The sequence below is a fragment of the Sus scrofa genome, chromosome 16 (genome assembly GCF_054392235.1).
Source record: "Sus scrofa isolate SSC_HxYL_T2T_F1_AM1 chromosome 16, Sscrofa_HxYL_maternal_Yorkshire_Landrace_v2.0, whole genome shotgun sequence".
Taxonomy (NCBI): Eukaryota; Metazoa; Chordata; class Mammalia; order Artiodactyla; family Suidae; genus Sus; species Sus scrofa.
In genome coordinates this window covers 91,473,259-91,496,838 of record NC_139398.1, presented here as the reverse complement: position 1 = coordinate 91,496,838, position 23,580 = coordinate 91,473,259, and the positions used below count along the sequence as shown (strand labels likewise).

General features: G+C 65.7%; 1 protein-coding gene across 10 annotated transcripts in view; it reads right to left on the bottom strand.

Annotated features, from left to right (window-relative positions):
- SLC12A7 (solute carrier family 12 member 7) overlaps positions 1 to 7,675 on the bottom strand; it is a 40,079-nt gene extending 32,404 nt beyond the window's left edge. For 2 of the 10 annotated variants that reach the window (XM_021077137.2, XM_021077138.2), the window contains exon 1: positions 7,143 to 7,328. In XM_021077137.2, the coding sequence (XP_020932796.2) occupies positions 7,143 to 7,266 (124 nt within the window). In that variant the 5' untranslated portion in view covers positions 7,267 to 7,328. Of the gene's footprint in view, positions 1 to 1,560; positions 1,673 to 1,967; positions 4,173 to 4,448; positions 4,494 to 5,835; positions 6,548 to 7,142; positions 7,329 to 7,621 lie in introns of those variants that run through there. The other 8 variants (XM_085001656.1, XM_085001662.1, XM_085001660.1 and 5 more) reach the window with 8 other exon arrangements.
- Between the last annotated feature and the right edge of the window lie 15,905 nt (positions 7,676 to 23,580).

Here is a 23,580-nt window from a genome sequence, read left to right as displayed (position 1 = left end):
AAAGCCTCAGAAGCACCCGGTGCCCAGCAGCTCGACTCCGGACAAGCGGTACGAGCCGAACGCAGCCTCAGGATAAAGGGCACCTGGCCCCGCAGCGTCCTCACGCTCCAGCGTGACTCCAGCTGCGTCCCCACCGTCCAGCGTGACCTCCCACCACGACCTCCCACCCTGCCCCACGGCCTGGCGTCGAGGCTCTCCCGGGAAATACCGAGGGCCCAGGGGGCTCGGAGGTTGAGCATGGCTTTGGACGCTGGAGGGACGCAGCTGCCCTTCGGCCAGGACCAAGGCCAGCCACGGCCGCCTCCTCGGCTTCCACAGCTCCCCACCAAGGCCCTCAGCCCCACCATCCGGGCAAAGGCACCAGCTCCAGCACGTTCTCCTAAAATCTAACACTCCAGGGTCGAGAGCAGGGAGGCCCAGCTGCCAGAAGTGCCAGTGCTGAAACCAGCCAGACGTGTGGGTGCATCCACGTGACACACAGACACAGGCCACCGCAGGCGTGCAGGCACCCTGTTCACACCCGCACACTCACATGAGTGTGCAGGCTCAGTCACACAGGGTCAGCGGGGAGCACGGCTCAGAGCTTCTCAAGAGCAGTGCGATCTGGGGGCTTTGCATCTGAACGGCCCACCCTCCCAGGTGGGACCTGCCCCTCCTGGGAGATCTGCCTCTGCTGGACTCGGGGGCCCAGCTCCCCGACCCTCGGTGACACAGCTGCTCCGGCCTCCCCCGCCTCAGGGACCGGCACTGGCGATCTGAGCTGGGGGAGGGTTCTGGACGGCGAGGCGGCCCTGCTGAGGGCAAAGGCAGGCGGCTGCCCTCCCCGGCCTCCACGCCGGCTCCCGTTACCGACCAGGCTCCATCTGGCTGCAGTCTAGACCCTTCGTCTACAGAGCAGGAAACCCAAGAGCCGCCTGCACCATCTCCTCTGATTTCGGCTCCACACGATCCCTCCCCAGGGGCGTCTGAGAGCTTCCCTGAGAATCAGGCCTGACCTGCAGCCACTGTGACCTGCAGGCTCCAGAAGGGAATACAGGCCCAAGAGCCCTGTGATGGCCAGGGTGGGCCTCGGGCCTCACGCCACCCTGAGGGGCACTGCTGGCGTGGGCACACAGGGAGCCCCCACCCTGAGGACGCCGCCAGGCCACAGCCGTGTGCTGACCCCGTGCAAGGCCACCCCGACGGGCTCGGCTGCAGAAGGCGGCGGCCACTTTGGCTACTGGAGGCGCCCGCGGGCCTGGGAGCATCGGCTCTCCTCCCAACACCTGACAGATCCCCCAGGGCCGCCCGGCCCACCGGGTAACCGCCTCTCCCGCGGTCAGAGGCCCCGCCCCAGGCCACGCGGAGCTCAGGAAGGGCCCTGCCACCTCCTCCCAGCTGGGCGCTCAGAAAGAAGCCACGCGACCCAAGAACAGAAACCGGCCCAGGACCCAGAACGTGGCCTCCAACCCTGGCCAGAGGTGCGGGCGGGGCCCCACACAGACGCCCAACAGGACAGGACCCCGGCAGCACCAGCTCGCACCCCCCACCCCCAGCGCGCACCTGCCCAGGGCAGCTCACCTGGGCTCCCGGCCGGAGGCTCCATGGTGGGGGAGCCGAGCCGCTGGGTCTCGGCCGCTGCTGCCGAAGCTGCAGTAGGCTTATCTGCGCGGACCAGACACCAGAGGCTGCCCTGAGCAGGGAGGGCCCCGTCCCACAAAAGAAAGGTATTAACCCTTCGGGCTCTGCTCTCCCTGCTGCGCGGCGCTGCCCCTGTGAGCCCTGGAAAGAGGCCCGGACGGCCCCAGGCAGCTTCAGGCCCCGCTAAACCCCTGGACAGACACCCCAGGCTCAGCCTCGCACCCAAGTGGAGGGGGTCTTCCTGCTTGAGCCCCCCCGCCGGCCTCAGGTTCCCAGAGATGCTTGCAGAGGCCCACTCCCCGCTGTGGCCGTGGCTGCAGTGACCAGGAGGGACCCCCCCAAAGCACCTGGCTGCGAGGACAGCAGTCAATCCTTAATGCTGGACGTCGGCTTCTGCCCCCCGCCCCCCTTCCCTGCGTGTCCTCTCCACGCGGCCGGCCATCTCTCCTCTTCCTCCCCAAACCAGACCTCGGTCCCACTCCCGCGTCCCAGCCGCTCGGCCGTGAGGGAGGCGGTCTGCAGCGGCCCAAGGACAGTGGCCCTGAGACGGTGTCCCCAGCCCGAGGTTACCCATCCCCCAGCACAGGGGGAACCACCAGGTCAGGCGCCAGGGCCTGCTCGCAGCTCAGGACCGTGGCCACGGGTCTCCTGGCAGAAGCCACCCCACAGCCAGGTTCTCCAGGGGCAGGGAGGCGACCAGCTCCTCGCCCGCAGGATCCAACCTGGCAGACGCCTCTGTCCCCTGCAGGGTCTGTGACACCCTGAGCTGCATCGAATGAAGACCCAGCTCCAGGGCCACACAAGGCACCCACTCTCTCTCCCCTTTCCAGAGACACCCCCTCTCCAGAGGCCCCACGACCTCCACCCGACACCCCCAAGGGCGCAGGGGAAGCTGGCTGCCCGGCTCCAAGCGCAGGACGTTCGGGGTCAACGACTGGATGGAAACGCCCTGCGATCCCGCCAAGCCTCACGCGCTGAGGAAGGAAGACGGAGCCGGGTGGCTCCCGGTCCCTCCCAGGTCCCGGGGCAAGAAGCAGCTCCCCGGTGCAGTGGCACACGGGCACCACCAGAGAGTGGGCCCCAAGGCCGGGGACAGAGGGACTTCCACTGCTCCCGCCCCCCAGGGGTGCTGGGCAGAGAGGCGCCTGACATGACCAAGCACCCCTGGCCCCGCATCCCACGTCCAAGCCCCGCCCACCTCTGCCCCCCGCCCCCCAACAGCGAACGCCCCACCGGGCACACAGGCTCCACTGCCAGGGGCCTCCCGGAGCCACGCACCAGGCACACACAGACCACACATCACACACCCGCCACAGACCCCCACCACTCACACGTCCAGGCCACACAGACACCACAAACACAGCACACAAGACACACACCCCTACACAGCAGACGCCCGCCCCAGTCAGACACACACCACACACCCCAATCACACACCACACTCGCCCACAGCTGCAGCCCCGCCCCAGCAGCTCCAAGCTGCCGTCCCTGCAATCCCCCTGGGCCAGCTCGAGGCCCCGTGGCTTCAGAGCGTGACCCACGGCCGAGGGGCCTCTGCCTCGGGCCAGGTCCCGGCACAGGGCCCCGCCACCACTCCTGCGTCCTCGGGGCTGCACCGGGCGCGCTGAGTTCCAGGGTGCAACGTGTGCATGACTGCCGCTGGGCCACTTGTGCGGCCAGGCGCAGCACACAACAGAGGGACAGCCACGGGCCCCAGTGCCCATGTCACCAGAGGTGGCCCCACGAGCAGGGGCTCTGTCAGAGTTGGAACCTCGGAAACCACCCTTACACCCACACTCCTGGCAGCCACAGCTCAGACACCCACACAGCAGAGAGGTCGGGGGGAGGACGGCACGGCTGGACCTCAGGGCAGAGGGCTCCCCGCACCAGGCACAGGGCGCTAGAGCGGGGGATGGACCGCAGATCAGGGCCCAGGTCCCTGCACAGCCCTCGAGCCCGCCAGGGGACGGGCGCCTCAGCCCTTCGACCAGAAGGGTCTCCTGGGCAGCTGCGAGGAAAGAACAGACACCCCGACGCCTCAGCACCCGTGACCCAACACTGGTGACCACCAGGCTGCTCTGCCTGCCACCGCAGGCACACCCACACTCCCCTGCACACGCCCACCTGCACACACACACACACTCCCCTGCACACACCTGCGCGCACGCACACACACGCCTGCACACATACACACGCACATGCACGCGCACACACGCACGCACACACAGGCGTGCCCACAGGACAGCCAGGATTCAGAACCCTCCCCTTTGCTTCTGAGAAAAGGACCAGGATGGCCCGGGAGCCCAGCAGGCAGCGCCCTGCTCCCTGTGCCTACCGACTGCCGGCTGCCCTCTGCCTTTTGAGGTGGAACCCGGCACCCAGGAGCCCCTCCCCCGCCCCCCTCCAGCCTCACGCGCTCTCCCTGGACGACATCGGCGCCTCGACCGCCTACAGAGATTCCCACAGAGGCGGTGCCGGACGCTGACCGGGTCAGCCCCACGGGACAGCCGGCGCCTGCCCTTCCTGCTCAGACAACCCCCCGCCCGCGGGACGCGGCCCCTGCTTCCTGGAACCGGTGCCGGGGCAGCGCTGAGCCCTCGCCCAGCAGGACAGAGCCTGCGAGCTGAGTCTCGGGCCATGCGGCCCTGAGTCCGGCTGCCCCAGCGGCAGCCCCTCGAGGGCAGGGGCCACACAAAGCAGCGCCGAGCGTGCACCCTGCGACCCCTGAGCCCAAGCAGGACAAAGGTCACACTCCCAGGGCTGCCTGGGTCAGCAGGGTGGGGGGAGAGACAGCACGAAGAGACCCCCTGAGCAGCACAGCACAAAACCTTGGAAAAGGAGCCAAAAGAGGAAGAGCGGGAGGGCAGAGGAAACGCAAGCAGAGCTGAGGGCGCTGCCGGTGGGGGTGGGGGCGGGGACGTGGGGACAGTGACCCTCGGGGCAAACACAGCATCTTCCAGACACTCGGACCTCCCGTGGCCCCACCCACAAGCCACCGCCCTCGCACCAGCTGCGCTGCTTGGCAGGCAGCGCCAAGGTCAAATCAGCAGGGGCAGTTCAAGGTCAATGCGTGGGACTGACCATCGCTGAGCCAAGGGACTGATGGAGGCCCAGGCTTCACATGCTGACAACAGGGCTCCCGGGCAGGCCAGCCTGGGGCACAGGGCAGCCCAGGACGGCCTGGCAGGTGTCACAGGTTCTCCCCAAGCTCAGCTCAGGCCAGACGGGCCTGTGAAGGGAGCACGGCCCCCGCCTCAGCGCCCACCCACCCTCGGCACACCCTCGGCACAGGCTCTGTAAGAAAACAGTCCCGGCCCCTGCCTCCTACTTCCACGACAGCCACCCAGGAAGGGTCTCCTCACACCTGCTTCACCACCAGCGGATGGGGGCTCCCGGGGGCTCGAGGGCCAGCCTCAGAGTCAGGAAGAAACTTCAGTGACCCTGTCGTGAGCTGGCCTGGCCACAGGCTGGACCACAGGCAAGGACCCTGCACAAGGGCCTTCTGAGGGGGTTCCGGGCGGCTCTTCCGGCTCCTGCAGGACTGTCCCCTCAATGAGCAGAGCATGAGGTTGCTTCCCAGGCTCAGTGCCCCTCATCACGCTGGTGACACAGGGCCCATCTCAGGGCCTCCCTGGGCACCACTATGACCTGAGGACTTGCGTTAAAACTCGGAGCTCAGCCAAGCAGCCCTGAAAGGCAACAGGCGCCTGTCTGTGACCCCAAAGGGGCCTGCCCAGGTCCCCCACGGGCCCCCCAGTGCCATCTAAGTAGAACACAGAGACCCAAGGCCCAGGCACAAGCTCTGCGCCGGCTCAGAAGTGTCGCAAACAGAGCCCAGCCCTGTGGGGTCTGTTGAGAAGCGTGTGGGATTATCTACATCCACTGTGCTCCCGCCTCCGAGACGGCGGCCAAACGGACTCTAGACAAGCCATAGCGGGAATCCCCGGTGGCAGCAGGGCTGAGAAAGCGAGGCCTCAGAGTGGGGGGGGGCGGGGGGCTCGGGGGGGGGGGACCCCTGAGCAGCCCTGGGGCCAGCTAGAGGGCCCTGAAAGCAAAGATAAGGTGCCTCAGCCCGAAAACCAGCCACACTTGCATCTGCAGAGGGACTGTGGCCGCCGGGGAGGGGCCACCAGGCCAGGAGCCACACACTCAGGAAGGTGCCAAGGGTCCTCTGGGGACACGATGGCCACCGGGGGCCGGTGGGATAAAGCTCACCCCAAAAGCCCGCCAGAGCGCCCCAGAGAAAGGCTGGGCTTCTGACCTCTGCCCTCAAGTCCTGCCTCGTCTCGGCCTCCGTGCTGCACGGCCACATGCAGAGAATGGCACCCAAGGGCGGGGGCAGGACCCGCCCTGGCCCGGCCGGCCGGCGCCTCCTCCTCAGGGGCTCCTAGCGGTGCCCGGGGTGCCGGACGCCCCTGGACAGTGGGCCATGAAGGGTCTGAGGCCCGGGCAGCGCTGCCGGCACTGACCTCGCCCTCTCCCCTGCTAGGAGCAGGACGCCTCCTCCCAAACGCGGCAGTGACCCCCAATTTCTAGAGGGGTGCTGAGCTCACTCAGGGTGACCCAGCCATCCACTGCTGAGAAGCAGGGGGCTGGAGCCCAGATGTCCAGCAGCAGGCCTGGGGATGCCCCCCCCCCAAGAGAAAGTGAAAGTGCCAGAGACGTCCTGATTCCAGAAGCAACGTGGGCATGCAGGACCCTCAGTTGGGGCACCGCTCTGCGCGGTGGGGGCTCCTCCCGCCCGCCAGGACCTACTGCCCTTTCTTTCTGCTGATGTCCCCACCAAGCTTGGCCCGGCCTTCTGACCGGCGGCCCTTTGCCCCAGCGCGCAGGAGCAGAGCAGGGCAGAGGTGGCCGGGGAGGAAGCGGGCGCGGCCTCCAGCCCCGGAAGCCTCACCCGGGGTCGGCTCCGCGGCCCCAGCCGGCCAACCAGCCTGGGGGCACCCGCAGGGCCTGAGAACTCCCGGGAGAGCGAGCCCCTCCTCCGTCTCCATAGCTACCCAGGGCGTCCCGCACCGCCCTGCCTCCCCGGTGCCCCACCCCGAGTGGGGTAAAGGTGCTTCCCGGGCCCGCAAGGGCCCTGGGCGCCCACAGCCCCCCGAAGCCTTGCTTCGCTCTGCGCCCTCACCACTAAGCTTGGCGGGGGGCTCTGCGGGCGGGAGTGGGGAGCGGAGAAAGGGGAACTGCAGGAGCAGGCAAAGTGGCGGGGACTAGTGAGGAGGGGAGCCGGCGGGGGCCCGGGGAAAGGCGCGGGGGGGGGGGCCAGGGGCGGGCTGCGGCCCCACACCCCTCCTTCGGGCGGCGTGCCGGGCCGGGTCCCCCTCTTCCGGGCCTCTCCCGGGTCGCCCTTCCCTCCCCGCCGCCGGGGCCGCTCCCTTCTCCCGGGCCTCCCCCTCGCTCCCTTCAGGGCCGTCCCTTCCTCCCGGGCCACCGTCCCCTCCCCTCCGGCCCCCGGCCACCCCCGCCAGCCCGCGCAGCCCGGCCTCCGCCTTTGTCCCGCGGGCAGGTGCGCCCGCGCTCACCCGGGTTGGAGCAGTCGGGCTCGGCGCCCTCGGGGGGGCCCGGCGCCTCGGTCTGCTCGGCCGCCTCATCCTGGCCACCGTCCGCCCGCGCCTCCACGGGCACCACGGTGAAGTTGGTGGGCATGGCGCACCCGGCGCTCCGGCCACTCCGCGCCCCGCTCCGCGCCGCGCGCCCGGCTCAGCTCCGCCCGCTCCCGCCGACGCGGCCGGACTAGGGCGCAGGGGCGGGGTCCGCGCGGCCGCCCCGCCCACGTGACCGCACCTGCCTCCCCGCGGGCCCAGGAAAAGTTTGCGCGCAGCGGGCCGGGCGGGCCGGGCGGCGCCAGTAGCCTTGCGTTCGGGCCCCCTCCCCGGCCTGCGCCCGGGCGGCCCGCGCCCCCGACGCGCCGAAGCGCCCCTCCCCCCGGCGGCTGACTTTCGGTTCCTGCGCTGCCCACACCCCCACCGCCCCAGCCGGCCTCAGGCCGCTCTCTCCCCACCTCCGGATGCCCGCACCGCCCCCGCCGGCCCGCAGCCATACTCCCGCTGCCCTCCCTGTGCCTCTCACTCCGAGAGTGGGCCTGCCCGCCCGGGGCTGAGATCTGATCTCCCTCCCTGCCCAGGGCTTGGGAAGCGCCTCCAGCGGAAGGGAGCCCAGCCCGGGTTAGCGGGGAAGGGGGCGGCTCCTGCTCAAAGGATATAACCGAGTAGACAGAAATCATCAGGGCCCTGCGGCGGGACCCCTGCCCACTGGGGACCCTAGGCCATCTCTGTGGGCTCCAGGAGCCTCCCTCGGCCCCACTGGGTCACTCGGGGCGGGGGGGAGAGGGGGGCTGGGAAGAGAAGCAGGGAACGCGGGCAAGGAGGGGCTCCGTACTAGCCAGGGCCACCTGACTCAGCCTCCAAGCTTCTGAAAGATGGAATCTGGCAGAAACCAAAAGTCCGTCAAAAAGAAGTTAGTAGAAAAAGCTGTAGCATCTCTAGGTGCAGCGAATCACCCCAAAAACGGTTTTACAAAAATGTGACAGAAACGTAAGCGATGGGACAAAAACGGTCACAACGTCAGGACACGCGGTAGCGGAATGATCAGATGCCCCAACCGCCTGGAAAATATGTGCCTTTCCATGGGCCTGAAAGCCTGGAGGCCCACGCTTATCTCCTGGAGAATCACAGGGCCCAGCATTCCCCACCCAGCATCACAGGCCCTGCGTTCTCCCCGCCCACCCCCTCCCCCACCCCCACCCCCACCCCCACCCAGGATCACAGGCCCTGCCTTCTCCCCACCCACCCCACCCCCACCCCCACCCAGGATCACAGGCCCTGCCTTCTCCCCACCCACCCCACCCCCACCCCCACCCAGGACCACCCGGCCCTGTGTTCTCTCTGCTCCCACCCCCAACCCGATCACAGGCCCTGTGTCCCCCTCCCCATTGTGTTCTTGTCAACAACCAAACCTCAAAAAAAAGAAAAAGCACTTCCAGGGGAAGACACGGGAAGCAGGGAGGGAGGCCCAGTCTCCAGGGCCACCCTAGGATGTTCCCCTGTCACCCAGCCCCACCCAGCACCTGCCCCAGCCCTAGCCTTGGGTGGCAGGTTGGGGGGGTGGGGGGGTGGGGAGCAGGGGTGAGGGGGGTGGAAGAGGTATAGCTGGCCCAGGCCACCCCCACACCCCAGCTTGGCAGAAGGAAGCTCTGCCGGGTGACAGCAGGCAGAGGGCAGGGCTGCAGAGGTCCTGGGTGGCTGTCAGCTGCCTCACCAGGTCAGCAGCAGGGCAGGTGGGGAGAGGGACACCCCCAAAGGACAGGAAGGCTTCCTGTGTCCTTCCAGGGAGGGGCGGGCTCCGCGGGAAGGAGGAGAGCCTCGCTCTGCACCCTGCTGCGTGGGGGGGAGGTGAGGGCTAGGTGCAAGCCTCTCCCCTCACCCACAAGGACCCCGCTCGGCCCCGCCCGCCCCGGCCACCCTCCCAACAGCGGCTGAGTCTTTGCTAAAGTTGGAGGAACAACCACAGCTTCTGAACAGGAGCAGAGACCCTCTCCTGGCCCCTGCAAATGACCTTGACCTCTGGCCTCAGTTTCCTCATCTGTAAAACGCTTGTTTTTACCCTTAATGGTCACAACACAGCCGGGGACCCGCCCAGACTGCGAGGAGGAGGCAGCCCTCTGGCCCTGGGCTCTGCCAGTAAAGCCTCGGCAGAGGCAGCTGGCACTCAGAGTGGAGGGCTGAGTTCGTGGGGGCCCTCGTCCTCGAGGGCCCCGCATCCAGCTCTTAAGGCCCGGCCCCCGGCCCCCCAACTCCCACTGTGACCCCAGTCTGGGCCCCTCCTCCCTGGGCTCCCTTGGTGGTGACCCCAGTCTGAACCCCTCAGAAGCCCTGTCCCCAGGGCCATCACCCTCTCTGAGCAGGGGGGGCCAGGCCACCTGCCCCAGCACCTTAGTGGCCCTGGGGTTCTGCAGAACAATTGCCTGGCCTCTGAATCACGTCATTGTCACCTGAGAAACAAACAAAGCCCAGCTGTCACCAGGCGAAAGGGCCAAGGAGCCAGGCGGGAGGGGAGGGCAGCTGTACACCTGAAACTAACGCAACTTTGTAACTTAACTGCTCTTCAATTTAAAAACAAGCAAAAGCAAACAAAAGTTCCTGGAGTTCCCTGGTGGCTCAACAAGTTAAAGACCCAGCATTGTCAGCGCTGTGGCTTAAGTCACTGCTGCGGCACAGGTTCGATCCCTGGCCCTGAACTCCGCCTGTCGCGGTGTGGCCAGCAAACAAACCAACAAAAGTTCCTTGTTTCAAAGTGACACACGCCCTGTCTTGAGACTGTAGTCTCACCCCCTTCTTGGCCCCCGGGGAGCTGCCTGGCTCCTGCTGTCTGCTGGCCTGGCCATTGTACACCTGGTGGCCAGGTGGCCCACTCCTGGTGCTGGGATGTCCCGGGCTCGCCCAGCCTCCCACCCAGCCCCGCCTCCAGGATCAGATCACACACAGGAGTGAGAAGTACCTGCCAGACTGAGTCTGAGAACATGCAGGCAGGAGCCCCACCAACAGACAGACTCCGGGGAGGCCTTGCCAGGCTTTGCTTCCTGCAAAGAAAAGGAAGCCGTGTCACAAGAACACACAAGGTGGGAGGCAGAGGATCCAAGCACCAGAGGGCAGAGACTGGGTCCTAGGGCGTCTCACTTCCTGACGCCTGAACCTGGGCCCCTCTAGCAAGGGCGGCCCCCGCCGTGCTGCGGGAAAGCCTGTTCCCCTGACCAACCTTGCTCTCAAGACACCTGAGTGAGAACCCACCGCGGCCCCCCTTCCTGTAAAGTCCAAGACCACCAACCCCGCCGTGCCCTCCTCCAGCTCCACGAGCACCCTCGTCTCCGGCGAGTGGTGGGCGCACGTCCGCTGTCACCCAGGGAAAGTCCACCCCGGCCTCCTCGTGAGCTCGGACTGCTCTGAGCCGGCCACCAGAAGCCAGCTCCAGAGTCTGGGGTGAACCTGGAGCCATTGCAGCCCCTTGGAGGCACAGGAAGCCTTGGCGGGGGGGGGGGGTCACCGTTCCTGTCAGGGTTTCCATCAGAGCCGTGATGACCCAGTGGGAGCTCCTTCCTGAGAAAGTGCTGGCTGTAACCTGAGGACTTGCCCAGAGCTTCCCAAGCACCGCAGGGAGCTGGGGGTCGCCTCCGTGACAGCAGACGGCCAGACCCTGCAGGGTCCTCACAGTGACCACAGAAGGTTCAGGACCCTGACTGGGAGCCAGAGGCCAGGATCAGAGCTCACTGCTCTGGGCACAGCCTAGACTGGGGTCGTCTCACCAGGAGGGGGGAGTGGAGTGGAGGCCCGGGGCTGGGGGGGCCGGAGGGCTGAGGGGACCTGGGGACAGCGGCACCACAGCGAGCTGGGCTGAAACCCCGAAGATGCTGACGTTTCTGGGGACTCTAACAGGGCGCTGGGCGGTGGACCAGCCTCAGCGAGGTTTCCTGGGCAGCAGGGTCTGGAGGGCAGCGGGAGAGGCGGGCCCAGCGCCAGGGGGCCCATCCTTAGCGGCGGCTTTATTCTAAGAAAAGGAGAGCGGCCTGGCCTGCAGGGTTGTCAGTGAAGAGGCGGCATTTCACAACAGGACCACAAAGCGGCAGCCGCCTGTCTCTGAAACCCGAGCCTGGGGGAGAGGGCAGAGGCCCTTCCCGCCCTGACCTGAGGCGGTCTGAGGATGCACAGGGCACGCTAAGCCCCTGGAGCAGTGGTTGGGGAAGCATCACTGACAATGCTGCTGCGTTTTTCAAGCCACCGAGAACCTGGGACCAAAGGCCAGGCCCAGGGTCACCGCCACTGCCCTCGCCCAGCCCTGTCCCAGGGGCCACGGCTGGAGCCGAGACGCCCAGGGCCTCGCCAGCACCCACACGGGCCTCCCCTGGACCATCAGCCCCACAGACACACTGGGCACGGGCGCACGGCTCTGCTGGGCGAAGCGCATGCGGGGAGCTACCTCCACGTCCACTCCTGTCCACGCACAGCTGCCGTGCGCTCTCTCACGTGGTCCAGCGCCCAGGGCCCGTGCAGCCAGCCCAGCCTCAGCCTCCCAGGGCCCTCAGGACACCGGGCTCCCCCTCCCGTCTCTCCCACCCAGCCCCCCTCTGCCATCGCCTCGCCAGCCCCCGCCCCCTGGGCTCCCACCACACCCCCAGCCCAGGCCAGACGCACTCAGGGAGCGGGCAAGGAGGGCCCCACCCTTCCCCGGGAGGCTCCAGTCCAAGGACACAGCCGCTCCCTCTGGATGTCCCCAGCAAGTTCTAGGTGGGCAGGACAGGCCAGCCTCAGCTGCCTGTGCGGGCGCATCAGGAACGTCCAGCTTTGAACTCTGGCGCTTCTGACTTTCCTTCAGGCTAACGGCTCCCCGCTGCTGCTCTGTCCTCCCTCCAAATTCCCATCCGTCCCCGCCTGGCCTCATGCGGGCTGTTCCCAGCCTCGTGGTCCCACGAAAGGCCAGCGGGTCCTGCTGTGTGGCACTGGCGTCAACTTGGGCCTTTCTGCTGATGAGCTGGCCGGGCTCCCGTCTCACCCCTTAGAGCGTCATGGGTCCCCTGGGCTGCTCACAGGACACCCCGTGGGGGGCCCCCGGGTGGGCCTGGGCACAAGGCCATCAGGGAGGCCCCAAGGTTGCAGGAGCAGGGCCTGAAGTCAGGGCTGCCAAACACAGATTTATACCAAGTGACGGCGGCGCACACCTTTCCGGCGGCAAAACACTCTCTTCACGAAAAGGAAACTAAGCAATCTTCAGTGACCTTGGGCACTTCTCATCAATGACACCGCCTGGAGCAGGAGAGCGGACCCCCGAGTCAAGGCAGCCACCACCCCCCTGCCCCGCGGCCTGTCCAGACCCTGAGGCCGCTGAGGACAGATGGGGCCAAGCCGTGAGCAGACTCCAGAGAGGAGGTGAGGTGGCCCGGCGAGGGCACGGACCACCTGAGGGCGGGCACGGGGATGGCCCCATGTGTTGGGCGTGCTCCTTGGGCTCGTCACCCCCGGCATTCCTCAGCCAGCCCAGAGCGATGCCCATGCCCGGCAACAGGACAGGCCGGCAGGAGGGTGCGCTTCTTCAGGCGGCATATGCCCGTGGTGGTGGGAGGAGCCAGGCTCTGCGGGGGGGCCTGGGAGCTGTGCCATCCTGCACCCCTGAGGCTGCAGGGCCGAGGCAGAACGCAGCCAGGCCCAGAGGAGGCGCCCCCAGCCCAGGAGGGGCCACAGCAGGGTGGGGGTCAGTGCTCCATCCCCGACCCCGCAGCTGAGGCTGGACACACCCACGGTCCTTCTGGTCCAGGAGGCGAGTCACCGGGCCTGGTGGACGGAGGCGGCCAAGGACTGGGCATGAGGGGGAAGGAGGCCTCGGCTGGCAGGCGGGTGCGGGAGGCCTGTACGGGCGCCAGTCTGGGGTGCAGGCCCAAGGGGAGCAGACTGCAGGCAGCGCTCTTGGATGGCTGAGGCCTGGGGAGCTGGACAGGAGGCTGCAGTCCTGAGCACGGTGTGGCCAGGCCTGGAGCGCATCTGCCTTCCTCCGGGCCAGCGTCTGCTCTAGGATCTGGTCACATGGGGCCTGTGCCCTGACCCACATCCCCAGGGCAGCTGAGGGTGGCCTTCAGGGCACCAAACAGCCACCCCAGGGGGCTGACTTACCTGGGGGGACAGGAACCAGGCCAGATGCTGCCTCGGGAGCGAGCCCCCTGCCGCCCCTTCCCCGGCCTCGCTCTCTTTTATTTCCCATCCTTTCTGGGCTCGGTTCCCTCGGGACCACAAGCCCTGATGGCCCAGCTCTACCCAAGCGACCACGAGCAGTGGTCACGGGGCATGGGTTGCCCTGAGGGCCTCACCCGGCTGACCGCAGCGTGCACCTCTGACCCCTTTGCAGGGCTGGTGAGGACAGGGTGCGATTTCGGGGGCTGCAGCCTCAAAGCCACCAAGTGTGACGCCTACGTCAGCATGGCGTGGGGACCATGGGTTGTGGCCCAGGTCACGGCTGCTACGAGGCCCACCTTCAACACCAGCCTCAGGCACACTGGCAACTCCTTTTGACTTTTCTCTCCCTTTAGAAAAAAAGATGAGAAGTTCCCATCACGGTTCAGCAGAAACAAATCTGACTAGCAACCATGAGGACACAAGTTTGATCCCTGGCCTCGTTCAGTGGGTCAAGGATCCCGCGTTGCTGTGGCTGTGGCGTAGGCCGGCAGCTGTAGCTCTGATTGGACCCGTAGCCTGGGAACCTCCATAGGCCGTGAGTGTGGCCCTAAAAAAAAAAAACCCAAAAAAAGTAAAATTAAAATAAATAAATAAAAATAAAAATCATTAAACAAGGAGCCACTACATGGGGTTGCTCTGGCACCTTGGAGGCCTAAGTGTCAAATGGAAGCTCAGGCCATCAGGGCAGGAGGTACAAGGGCCATGGTCAGAGAGAGTCACGGTCAGAGGGAGGGCCACGGACTGAGCTCATCGGGGCCACACGCAGGCCCCCCATCGAGTCCCCTCCACGAAGCCTCTGTCTCTCTTGTTGGGGAGGGATACCCCAACCCCTTCTGCCAGATTCAAACCCGCATCTGCTCACACAGCCTCAGTTTACCCTTCGCCCCGGGTTGTGCGACACTCAGCACCCTTGTGTCCAGGACTTTTTCATCCTGAGAAACTGACCCCTTAAACGCTCACCCCCCAGGGACCCACGCTTCCGTCTCCGCGGTCCGCCTGCTCCAACCCTCGGTGGAGACCCCACACAGAGCTCGTCCTCCGTGACCGGCTCAGCACGGCGTGTCGAGGTTCTTCCGACCTGGGGTAGGTGTCAGGCCGCCCTCCTTTTTAGGTAGAACCATGTTTCCCGGTCCGGACGGGGTTTGCCGTCGGCCAGCGGCGGGCACGTGGCTGCTCCACTCTCGCCCGCCCACGGTTCTGCTTTACTGCCTGACGCCCCCGGGAAGAGGTAGGGACACGTCCCAGGGTAGTTATCAAGTACAAACAGAAGCCTTTCAAGGGCATTGCTGTTTCCACGCGGGACGGCAGCGGCGCACGCACACGCGACCCTCTGCGGGGATGGGGACCCGCCGCTGACGGAGCGGACAGGCCCGACTGTGCCCAGGCTTCTCTGGACCTTCTCCAGTTCAGAGCGGAGCCAGCAGCGCTGAGACAAAAATACCTGACAACCATTTAAATGAAACAGCTGCCACAGCCCGGAGATAAGAGGCCACCCTCCGGCCCAAAGGTGATTTCTGTCCTATTATTACCCACAGCACAGATAAGGTGACCGAGACCATCCCGAGGTCACACCAACCGTCCTGAGGCCCCGGCAGGGGACCTGCCGCCCGTGGGCCAGAGGGCCGCACCCAGCTCTGGGCTGAGACCCCCCCGCGGCTGGCAGCAGTGGTCCCGGAGAGCACGGGGACTGGGGACACGCCAGAGGCGGCTCTAGTCAGTTCTGCCAACCATTTCCCAAGCTGGCTGAGCCACGGCTGCAAGTTTGAAACTTCAGCTCTACTCGGCAAACTGAAGCAAAGCCGCCTCTTTCTGGGCTGGCTTCTGTTCCATGCAGAGAGAGGGAAGTACGTTTGATTTACAGTTTCTGAGTTAGAGAACCATCTCCCTGCTTAATTACCTCGTTCAAACCTTAAATATTTGGCTTGAATCACAGGAGAGCAGAGAGAGGGCTGTGCCTTTGGGCGTAACTGCGTCTGCAGAGAACGGCTTTTTTGTGTAAATACTGCAAGTCATTAATTTCTATTTTCTCAGAGTCAGTTGAAAACACCTCTTAGCAATACGTGCTGATTGCCATGGAAGTAGGTCAGGGTCACAACTCCGAGCCCACGGGTCAATCTGAGCCCCTTGCAGCGCAGAGGAGCCCTGCACGCAGAGGGAAACACCGGGACGAGACCGTGCCACCGCCTCCTCCGAGAAAGCGGACGCGTGTCGCAAACCAAAACCAGGGAGGATGCACCTCTTCAGGGTCGGGTTGGTCCCAGAGGCCGGGCCGGGGGGGACCAAGGGGTCTTTAAGGGGCCCAAGGAAAGCAGCCACCGGCCAGGTTCCCACACCGGCAAACACGGTGGGTAAATGGGGCAAAATAAAGACATCTCCAATCCAGCAAAGCTGAGAGGGGACGAGAGGAATGAGGCTCCCGCAGAAGCACAGACCGCGGGTTCACCAAAAGGCTGAGGACGTGGGAGATGGGTCAGACCACGGGCTGCGGCAGCCGGCGACAGCCGTGGGTGCAAGTCTAACTCACTAAGCGCTCAATACATTTGCAGGTTGAACACAAGCCACAGTGCCCGGGAGGTGGGGGGGTCCGGGTCTTGCACCGCAAGGCGAGTGCATGTTCCCTCCAAAGGCAGAGGCAGCCCCAGCGAGAACGAGAGGACGCGGACCAGCCACCAGCGCAGAGCAGAGGCACCAAAGAAGGGGAGGGGGAGACGCCCGGGGTGCAGCCCAGTCCTGTGCCTGAGGCAGAACCCCAAGGGCAGGCTGGCCCTTGCACCCCGGCAGTTAGAAACACGCCTCAGCCACGATACTGAGCGGGGGACACATGGACCCACCCCCAAACCGGCAGAGATAGATTCAAACCACAGGTAACGAGGCCGACTTGCAGACACCAGAACACACGCCAACGACCGCAGACCCGTTCTTTCCAAGTTCATAGAGCGGTGAGCACAACAGGTCACGTTCTGGACACCCGAGCAAATCTCCCCCGATTTCGGCGTGAAATGCCAGAGCAGCACCCCGGACCCCAGAGGAACACGTGGCACTTCAGCCTGAGCGGTAGAGGGAAGCCCAGGCGACTGAGGCTCAGCGACACGTTCACGGGCCCACGTGCTGCAGGAGAAACCACCGCTGACCGCAGACGACGCTCCAAACCAAAGGAGGCTGAAAACACGGCCCAGTAAAGCGCGGTCACAGCGGAGATGCTGCGGAAGGTCAAGGACCACACAGAGGGAGGAACCGCGTCCCCCAGAAGAAGCCCTGACGCCCGCCCCCAGCAGCCGTTGTCCGGAAACAGGGCCACTGCGGACGCAACGAGTTACACTTAGGTTGAGGGCCTGGGGTGGGCCTGATCCAACACGACTGGTGGCTTTAAAAGGAGAGGTTTGGGAGTTCCCGATGTGGCTCAGTGGTTAATGAACCTGACCAGCATCCATGAGGACGCAGGTTCAATCCCTGGCCTCGCTCAGTGGGTTAAGGATCCAGCGTTGCCGTGAGCTGTGGTGGAGGCCGGCAGCTGTAGCTCCGATTCGACCGCTAGCCTGCGAACCTCCATATGCTGCAGGTGCGGCCCTAAAAAGACAAATAAAAGGAGGTGGGGAGAGGTTTGAAGATCCCACAGGAGCGCTATGGGGCTGGAGGTGAGCGTTAGAAGCGGGGGTGGGGTGATGCAGCCACAGAAGCCGGCAGAGGAGCTGGACAAGCGGCAAAGACCCCCCACCCCAGAGCCTCCGAAGGGAGCACACACTCGATTCAGGGCTTGTAGCTTCCAGACTGGGAGACAGGTATTTGTACCGTTTTAAGCGCCCGTGTGTGATCATTCGTTAGAGTAACGTTCAGAAATCGGTCTGCATAGGACAGGGTGGCTTCCTCCCCCCAAATGCCAATGGCCTTGACCAGGGCCAGGCCAGGCCTCCAGAGCTGCAGCAAATGATCAGGAGGAGCCAGAGGCCATGTCTGGGGGAAAGTAGCAGCCTGACCCCGGTGGGGTGTGGCCGACACGACTAAGCAGGCAGAAGGTAGAGGACCTGGGCTGGGATCACATTCCCAGATGCCGGGGAGCCCTGCTGCCCCGAGACCAGGGGGCGCAACAGGAGACAGCATCCCGCTGTCGTCAGAGGCTGGGAATCTGTGCTGCTCACTGTCACCCGACTCCTGGGCCGAGCCTGCGGGCGGCGTCAGCCCTCGTGGCAGGGGCCTCTGCGCCAAGCCAGCCCCACCTTCCCAGGAAGGAAAGTCGAAAAACCCAAGAAGTCTTTGAGGTCACCGTCATGAGTTCACTTCTGGACATGGTTCCAAAAACAGGCTGAAAGTCGCTTAAAAGTGCCTTTGTTCGGCTTGTCTGGTGACTTTTCTGCAGCCCCATCAAAGCGGCCAACTCTGGCAGCTCCAGAACTCTCCAGAACCGTCTAGAACCCTCCAGAGGTGGGTGGTTCCGGCCAGGCAACCAGCGGGGCCCGGGGGAGGCTGGCTGCAGGAGGTGCCCCTTGGCGAGTGTCCTGAGCAGGCATGCCCATCTGAGGGGCCTCTGCGGTGTCCGGGGAAACCTCATGGGGCCCTGAGCCCTGACACGGGAGGACCCCCATGGATGGGCAGGGCAATGGGAGGTTGGCTTGAAGTGAGGGAGGGAGGGGCTCAGCAGGGCTCCAAACCCCCCAGAGTGGACGTGACTGGACCCCGAACCCGCCAGCCTTCTGCTGGGCACCCCTGAGTCGGGCAGTGGGAGGAAGAGGGGCTGCACCGTCCCTGCCGGGGCAGCCTTGGACGCACCTGGACAGGGGCAGGGAGAGACAGGAGGTGGGAAGGCGGGGGGCTCAGAAGGAGCCAGCTGCTGCCTCTTTGCATCTTGCACCAAGGGGCCCCGGGCCAGTCTGGAGGGGTGGCCCAAGGGGAGTCGGCAGAGGCTGGGGGCGCCCAGAATGTGTCCAGGGAGGGCGATCTGGGGTGCGTGGCCAGAGGCAGGTGGTCTCCGCCTCTTCAGGGAGCGCGTGTGCAGTGGAGACAGGGCTTGGCCTCTGCCTCAGCCTCTCTCAGGACAGACTCCTGGGCCTCCTGAGCCATAGTCTGCAGCGCGGCTGCCCCAGAAGCTCTGGGGTTTTGCTGCCGCCCTGGGGGACCTGGCGCTCGCCCCACGCAGCTCTGGCTCCCAGTCTGGGGCAGAGACATGCTTCCAGGGTGTTAAAGACCCTCCACACGCATCAGGACAGCTGCTGTCAAGAGAACACGGTGATGCGTGAGTGGTGACGGGAGCTCCAGCTCTACTGGCAGGAACGGGAAACGGGGCGGCTGCCGTGGAAAACGGAATGGAGGGCCCCTAGACATTCACTGAGGCGCCACATAACCCGCCGTCTGAGGACAAACGCAGAGGCACGGAAAGCAGGTCTGGCAGAGCTACGTGCACAGCTACGTCCACAGCAGCGTGTTCACGGCGGCCCAGAGGCGGGAGCAGCCCACGCGTCCGTCCACGGATGATGGACACACGCAGCGTGGCCCGTCCCTACCCTGGGGTCTTATTCAGCCTTACAAAGGAGGGGAGTCTGTCATAGGCCACGACACGAGTGAGCCCCGAGGACGCTGGGCTCCGTGAAACCAGCCACAAAGGGCAGCTTCCGTAGGATCCACCCGTGTAAGGGGCCCGGGGGGTCAGAGCCGTGGAGATGGAGGGGGGGGTGGGGGGCAGCCAGTGTCTGATGGGGGCACAGTGTCTGGGACAAGGAAAAAGTTCTGGAGATGACGGTGGTGAAGGCTACACGACTGTGGATGAGCTTAAGGCCGCTGAGCTGTGCCCTGAAAACGGCTCTGACGGTGAACTTGAATGGTGTGCGTCTCCGCACAGAGATGGAGCTGGACGCTCACCGCGCAGGCAGGAAGAGGTCTGCGGGGCCAGGAGGTCGCGTGTGGCTCCAGGGGCTGCTGGAACTGGCCCACAGACGACAGCGTCAGCAGACTCCCTGGGGTCGCCAGTGCCCCCGACACGGCCGTGTCCCCACCTCAGAGGGGGAGGGGGTGCAGGGGACATGGACCCCATGCAAGAGTGGAGCCCACCCCAGGCAGACACGCACGTGAACACACACACAGACATGCACACCCGGGCACACATGTGGACACACACAGACGTGGATGCACACAGACGTGCATACAGAGACACACATGAACACAGACACACAGGCACAGACACGGGCACACACACAGAGCCGTGGACCCACAGAGGCACACAGGCACAGACATGCCCCGTACCTGGGCCTCGCTCCCGCCCGCCCCCCAGGCGAGCCCAGCACCACCTGGCCTTCCGCTCACCGCGGCCGTCCCTCCCGGGCCCCTGCTCGCCACTGCCCCGTGAAGGAAGATGAGGGCAGCCTGGCAGGTGGGCGGCCAGGTCAGGCCGAGCATCACAGGCAGCCCTCGGGGGTGGGGCTGTTTACTGTGACAGGTGTGGCACAGGGGTCAGCGGGGGCGGGGGGGGCGCACTGGGAGGTGGCACGTGGACAACAGAAGGGGCGCGGGCAGAGCTGAGCGCCCTCTGGGGCCCACACCCCAAGGACTGGAGGGTGGATGAGGAAAGGGCACCTCCATTCTGTGGGCAGGGGTGGGGGGGCAGTCTCCACCGCTCTGGCAAACCCCGCGGGAAAGGAATTCCTCTCCAGACCAGCAGGCCTCCCCTGGCCTCTGAGGACCCGGCCGTGTGATGACGGTGTGACCGTGGCCGTGACGGAGGGTGAAGGCAGCTACTCGCATGCTCACAAGGGCCTGCCTGGGGACGGAACTGCTCGCTGGCCACATGCTCATGACTCAGCGTCCAAGGGACCTTCCTTCCTCACGACAGAATCGCAGCCTCCAATCACGAGACCAGTGGGCCCGGCAGGGCGGCCCGCGGCGCTGGGTGGGGAACTCCGCGGAGCTCCCGCTGGCCTGGCCTCTGCTTTCTCGTGGACGCCCTCCCACGGAGGCGAACGCCTGCGTCCTCGGGCCTCACCACGCTCGCCGAGTCACGTCTCCGGCTGCAGGGACTTGAGGACACGGCGGGACTGCCCCCTGGTCACCGCAGGCTCCAGGCCCCTGGCTCCCCCCGGAGGTCACCTGGCCTCCACTGCCAGGCTGTCCACCCCACACGGTGCTCTTCACCTCAAAACGAGCCAACATCCGAGTCCAGGAGGGACCCGGAGCCGCCTCCGCACGCGGCCCCATCACCTGCGCTGGGAGGCACTGTGTGCACAGCGGCCAGAACACAGGCACAAGCCCACCACCACCGCAGCCACCAGCCCAGAAGCCAAACCATAGCCTCAGCCGCCACGGGTCCTGGGGCCAGGACCTGGTCAGAGACGCCTCTCCCAGCTCAGGACCAACCACATGAGCTGGCACGACCGACCTCGCAGGACGCCTGCTCCTGACTCCCTTTGGCCTCCCTGGCCTGCACCCCCATCAGGGCCCCTGCGCCCCCTCTCGGCTGAGACCCTCTCCCGACTCTGCCCGCCTGGGGGTCTCTGCCCGCCTGGGGGTCTCTGCCAAACCAGTGCCGGTGATGGGCCAGGGCGGAGTCCCCGGGCCAGTGCCCCCAGTCCCCGGGCCAGCGTCCCCAGCCCACGGCTGCCGCCCACACGCACTGCAAGGTCCTCATCACATCCAGCCCCGTCCTGGCCCTGGTGCCGCCCCAGGGCCTCTGCACGGCTGTCCTGGCTGGACACTGGACAGCTTAGGACACGGCATCCTGGAGGGGCCCTTGCAGCTGAGGCCCCTCCTGCTCATGGCACAGCATCCTCAGGACCCACAGGACCGAGGTGGAGGCAGCTGAGCACGGAGCTCCGAGCTCTGTTCCCGGCCCCTGGATCAGGTCCCACACACAGTGGACAACCCCTCCCCACCCTGTCTGGGACCAGGGACGGCACGTGAAAGCGCAGAGAACAGGCGCCCTCTGCCCCGCCTGCCGGCCGCCGCCGGCTGGTCCTCCCTGGGCTGGACGGCGGCACCCGCAGGTCCTCCCGCTCACTGTGTTCTGTGCCTGACGGTGCCCCGGCGGCCGCGCCTGGGGCAGGTGTCACCTGCGTCCCCCACGGCCACCGTCCCCGTCCACTGCTGACGTCACCGCCAACTCCGTGGGGCATCAACAGGTGGGCGAGACGTTCACCCCACTGGGTTACAGGCCCACAACCAGCTCCCAGGGAAGGTGTGGCTGTTGCCAAACATTAGCAAACTTCAGACAGCCCACGGTGACAGAAGGCGGCGGCCCAGGGACGGACAAGGCCCCGCCGAATTCCAGGGACATCTTCGCTTCTGCAAACGCAGCAGCCGATTCATACACACTCAGTGGCCCGTGCCCTGCGCCGTGTCCTTGGGGCTGCCGTGGGGGGCCCTCGGCCATGGTGCTGGCTCGGAGGAGGGACCTGGTCTGCACGGGGGGGCTGCACAGGAGGAAGCTTTGGTCCAGGGGAGCGTGGAGCCTCCTCCTGCATGGCTGCTTCAAGGCCACTCGACTCTGGGGGCGGGGGCTCAGCCCCTCCATGTAGGGTCCGCTCTAGGCACTGGGCTCCTGGCTCAGGTCCCAGCCTCCGAGGGCTCCCGGTCACCCTTCAGTCCAACTCTCCCCGCCGTCTGGCCCACCGCGATCCCTCTTGCTGGGGTCCGGGGCCGCCTGGGAGCAGGGTCCAGCCTCCTCTTCCTGGTGGAAGCAGATGGGTGTCCGCCGAGGCAGAGACCAGGCGTGGCTTTCCACAATCAGAGGAGCTGCTCTGTGAACTGAGCCTGGACACAGCCCTTGGCCTTGAACGGGTCTGTCATCCGTGATCTTCAGGGATGTGAGGGGAGCCGTCGGGAAACAATTCAGCCATAAAACAGTCCTAGTTCCTCCTCCAGGGACACAGAACAAGCTGACCCACAGCTCTGAGGTCTGCAGGAGCCAAGGCCCCTCCCACTGGGAGGGTGAACGCTGCTGCTGACCGTCCCGAGGTCGGTCAGCTGGGGCCTGGGCTGTGTGGAGCTTTGCCCCCAGTTCTAGGCTCACCGCTTCTCTGTCCACGGCCCTGGTGAATATGCATGTGCCCTGAGCTTAGACCACGCCTCTGCTCACGCCCTTCATGAATATGCATGTGCCCTGAGCTTAGACCACGCCTCTGCTCACGCCCTTCATGAATATGCATGTGCCCTGAGCTTAGGCCACGCCTCCGTTCACTCCCCTTGTGAATATGCATGTGCCCTGAGCTTTGAGTCTGCTCCTGGGGAGGCGCTGCTCTGGAAAAGATGCCTGGTCCACCTCACTTACTGCAGGAAATAAATGCTTCCTGCTCCCGATCTTTGGCTTGGTTGTGTCTTCTGGCTCAACAGCCACCAAGAGGCAAACCTCCACGAAGTCCCCCAGCCCCAGAGAAGGTGGATCTGTGGTGCTGCGAGGACGTGCAGGGCCCCTGGGCTGCAGGGTGGTCTCCAAGGGATGGGCTGGGGGCCCGCATTGGGCCCCCTGCCCCAGGGCCCCCCTCTAGCCCTGTAGACACTGATGTGGTGATGCCCCCCCAGGGCCAAACCGAGCGCCCAGAGCAACAGCACGTGCAAGACCACCTGGACTGCGGCCACAACAACGCCACACAATGGGAACACCCTGGAGGGTCCAGGGTGGCCAGCACAGGCGTTGAGCCCAATCCCCTCTGCGCCCCCCCCTCCCCAGGGCCTGGAGGCTCCAGAGACACTTCCAGGAGAACCCACCCAGGCCCTGTTGGCACGCCCACCCTGGAGAGCCCCTGTGAGGGTCACGCGGCTGCTATGACCCAGAACCACAACCAGTGGCCTGTCACAGAGACGCCCACGCCCGGCTCTGGGGCTGGAAGTCCGGGCAGGGCTGTGCTCTCCCTGGAGGCTATGCGGGGGGTGTGGGGGGGTCCGGTCCTCCTGCCTCCTCCAGCTGCTGGGGATCCAGCCGGTCCGGGGCTTGCAGGTGCTCCCTCCGCCTCCATTTCTGTCTTCACGTGGCTTCTCGTCTCTTCGGGTCTCTTTCCGTGTCTCTTTTTGGCGTTTTGGCCCGCACCCGTGGCATATGGAGGTTCCCAGGCTAGGGGTCTAATCAGAGCCGTACAGATTGCCAGCCTACACCACAGACACAGCAAATGGGGATCTGAGCCGCGTCTGCGACCTACCCCACAGCTCACGGCCACGCTGGATCCTTAACCCAGTGAGTGAGGCCAGGGATCGAACCTGCGTCCTCATGGATCCCAGGCAGACTCCTTTCAGCTGAGCCACGACGGGAAGTCCTCCCCTGTGTCTCTTGAGG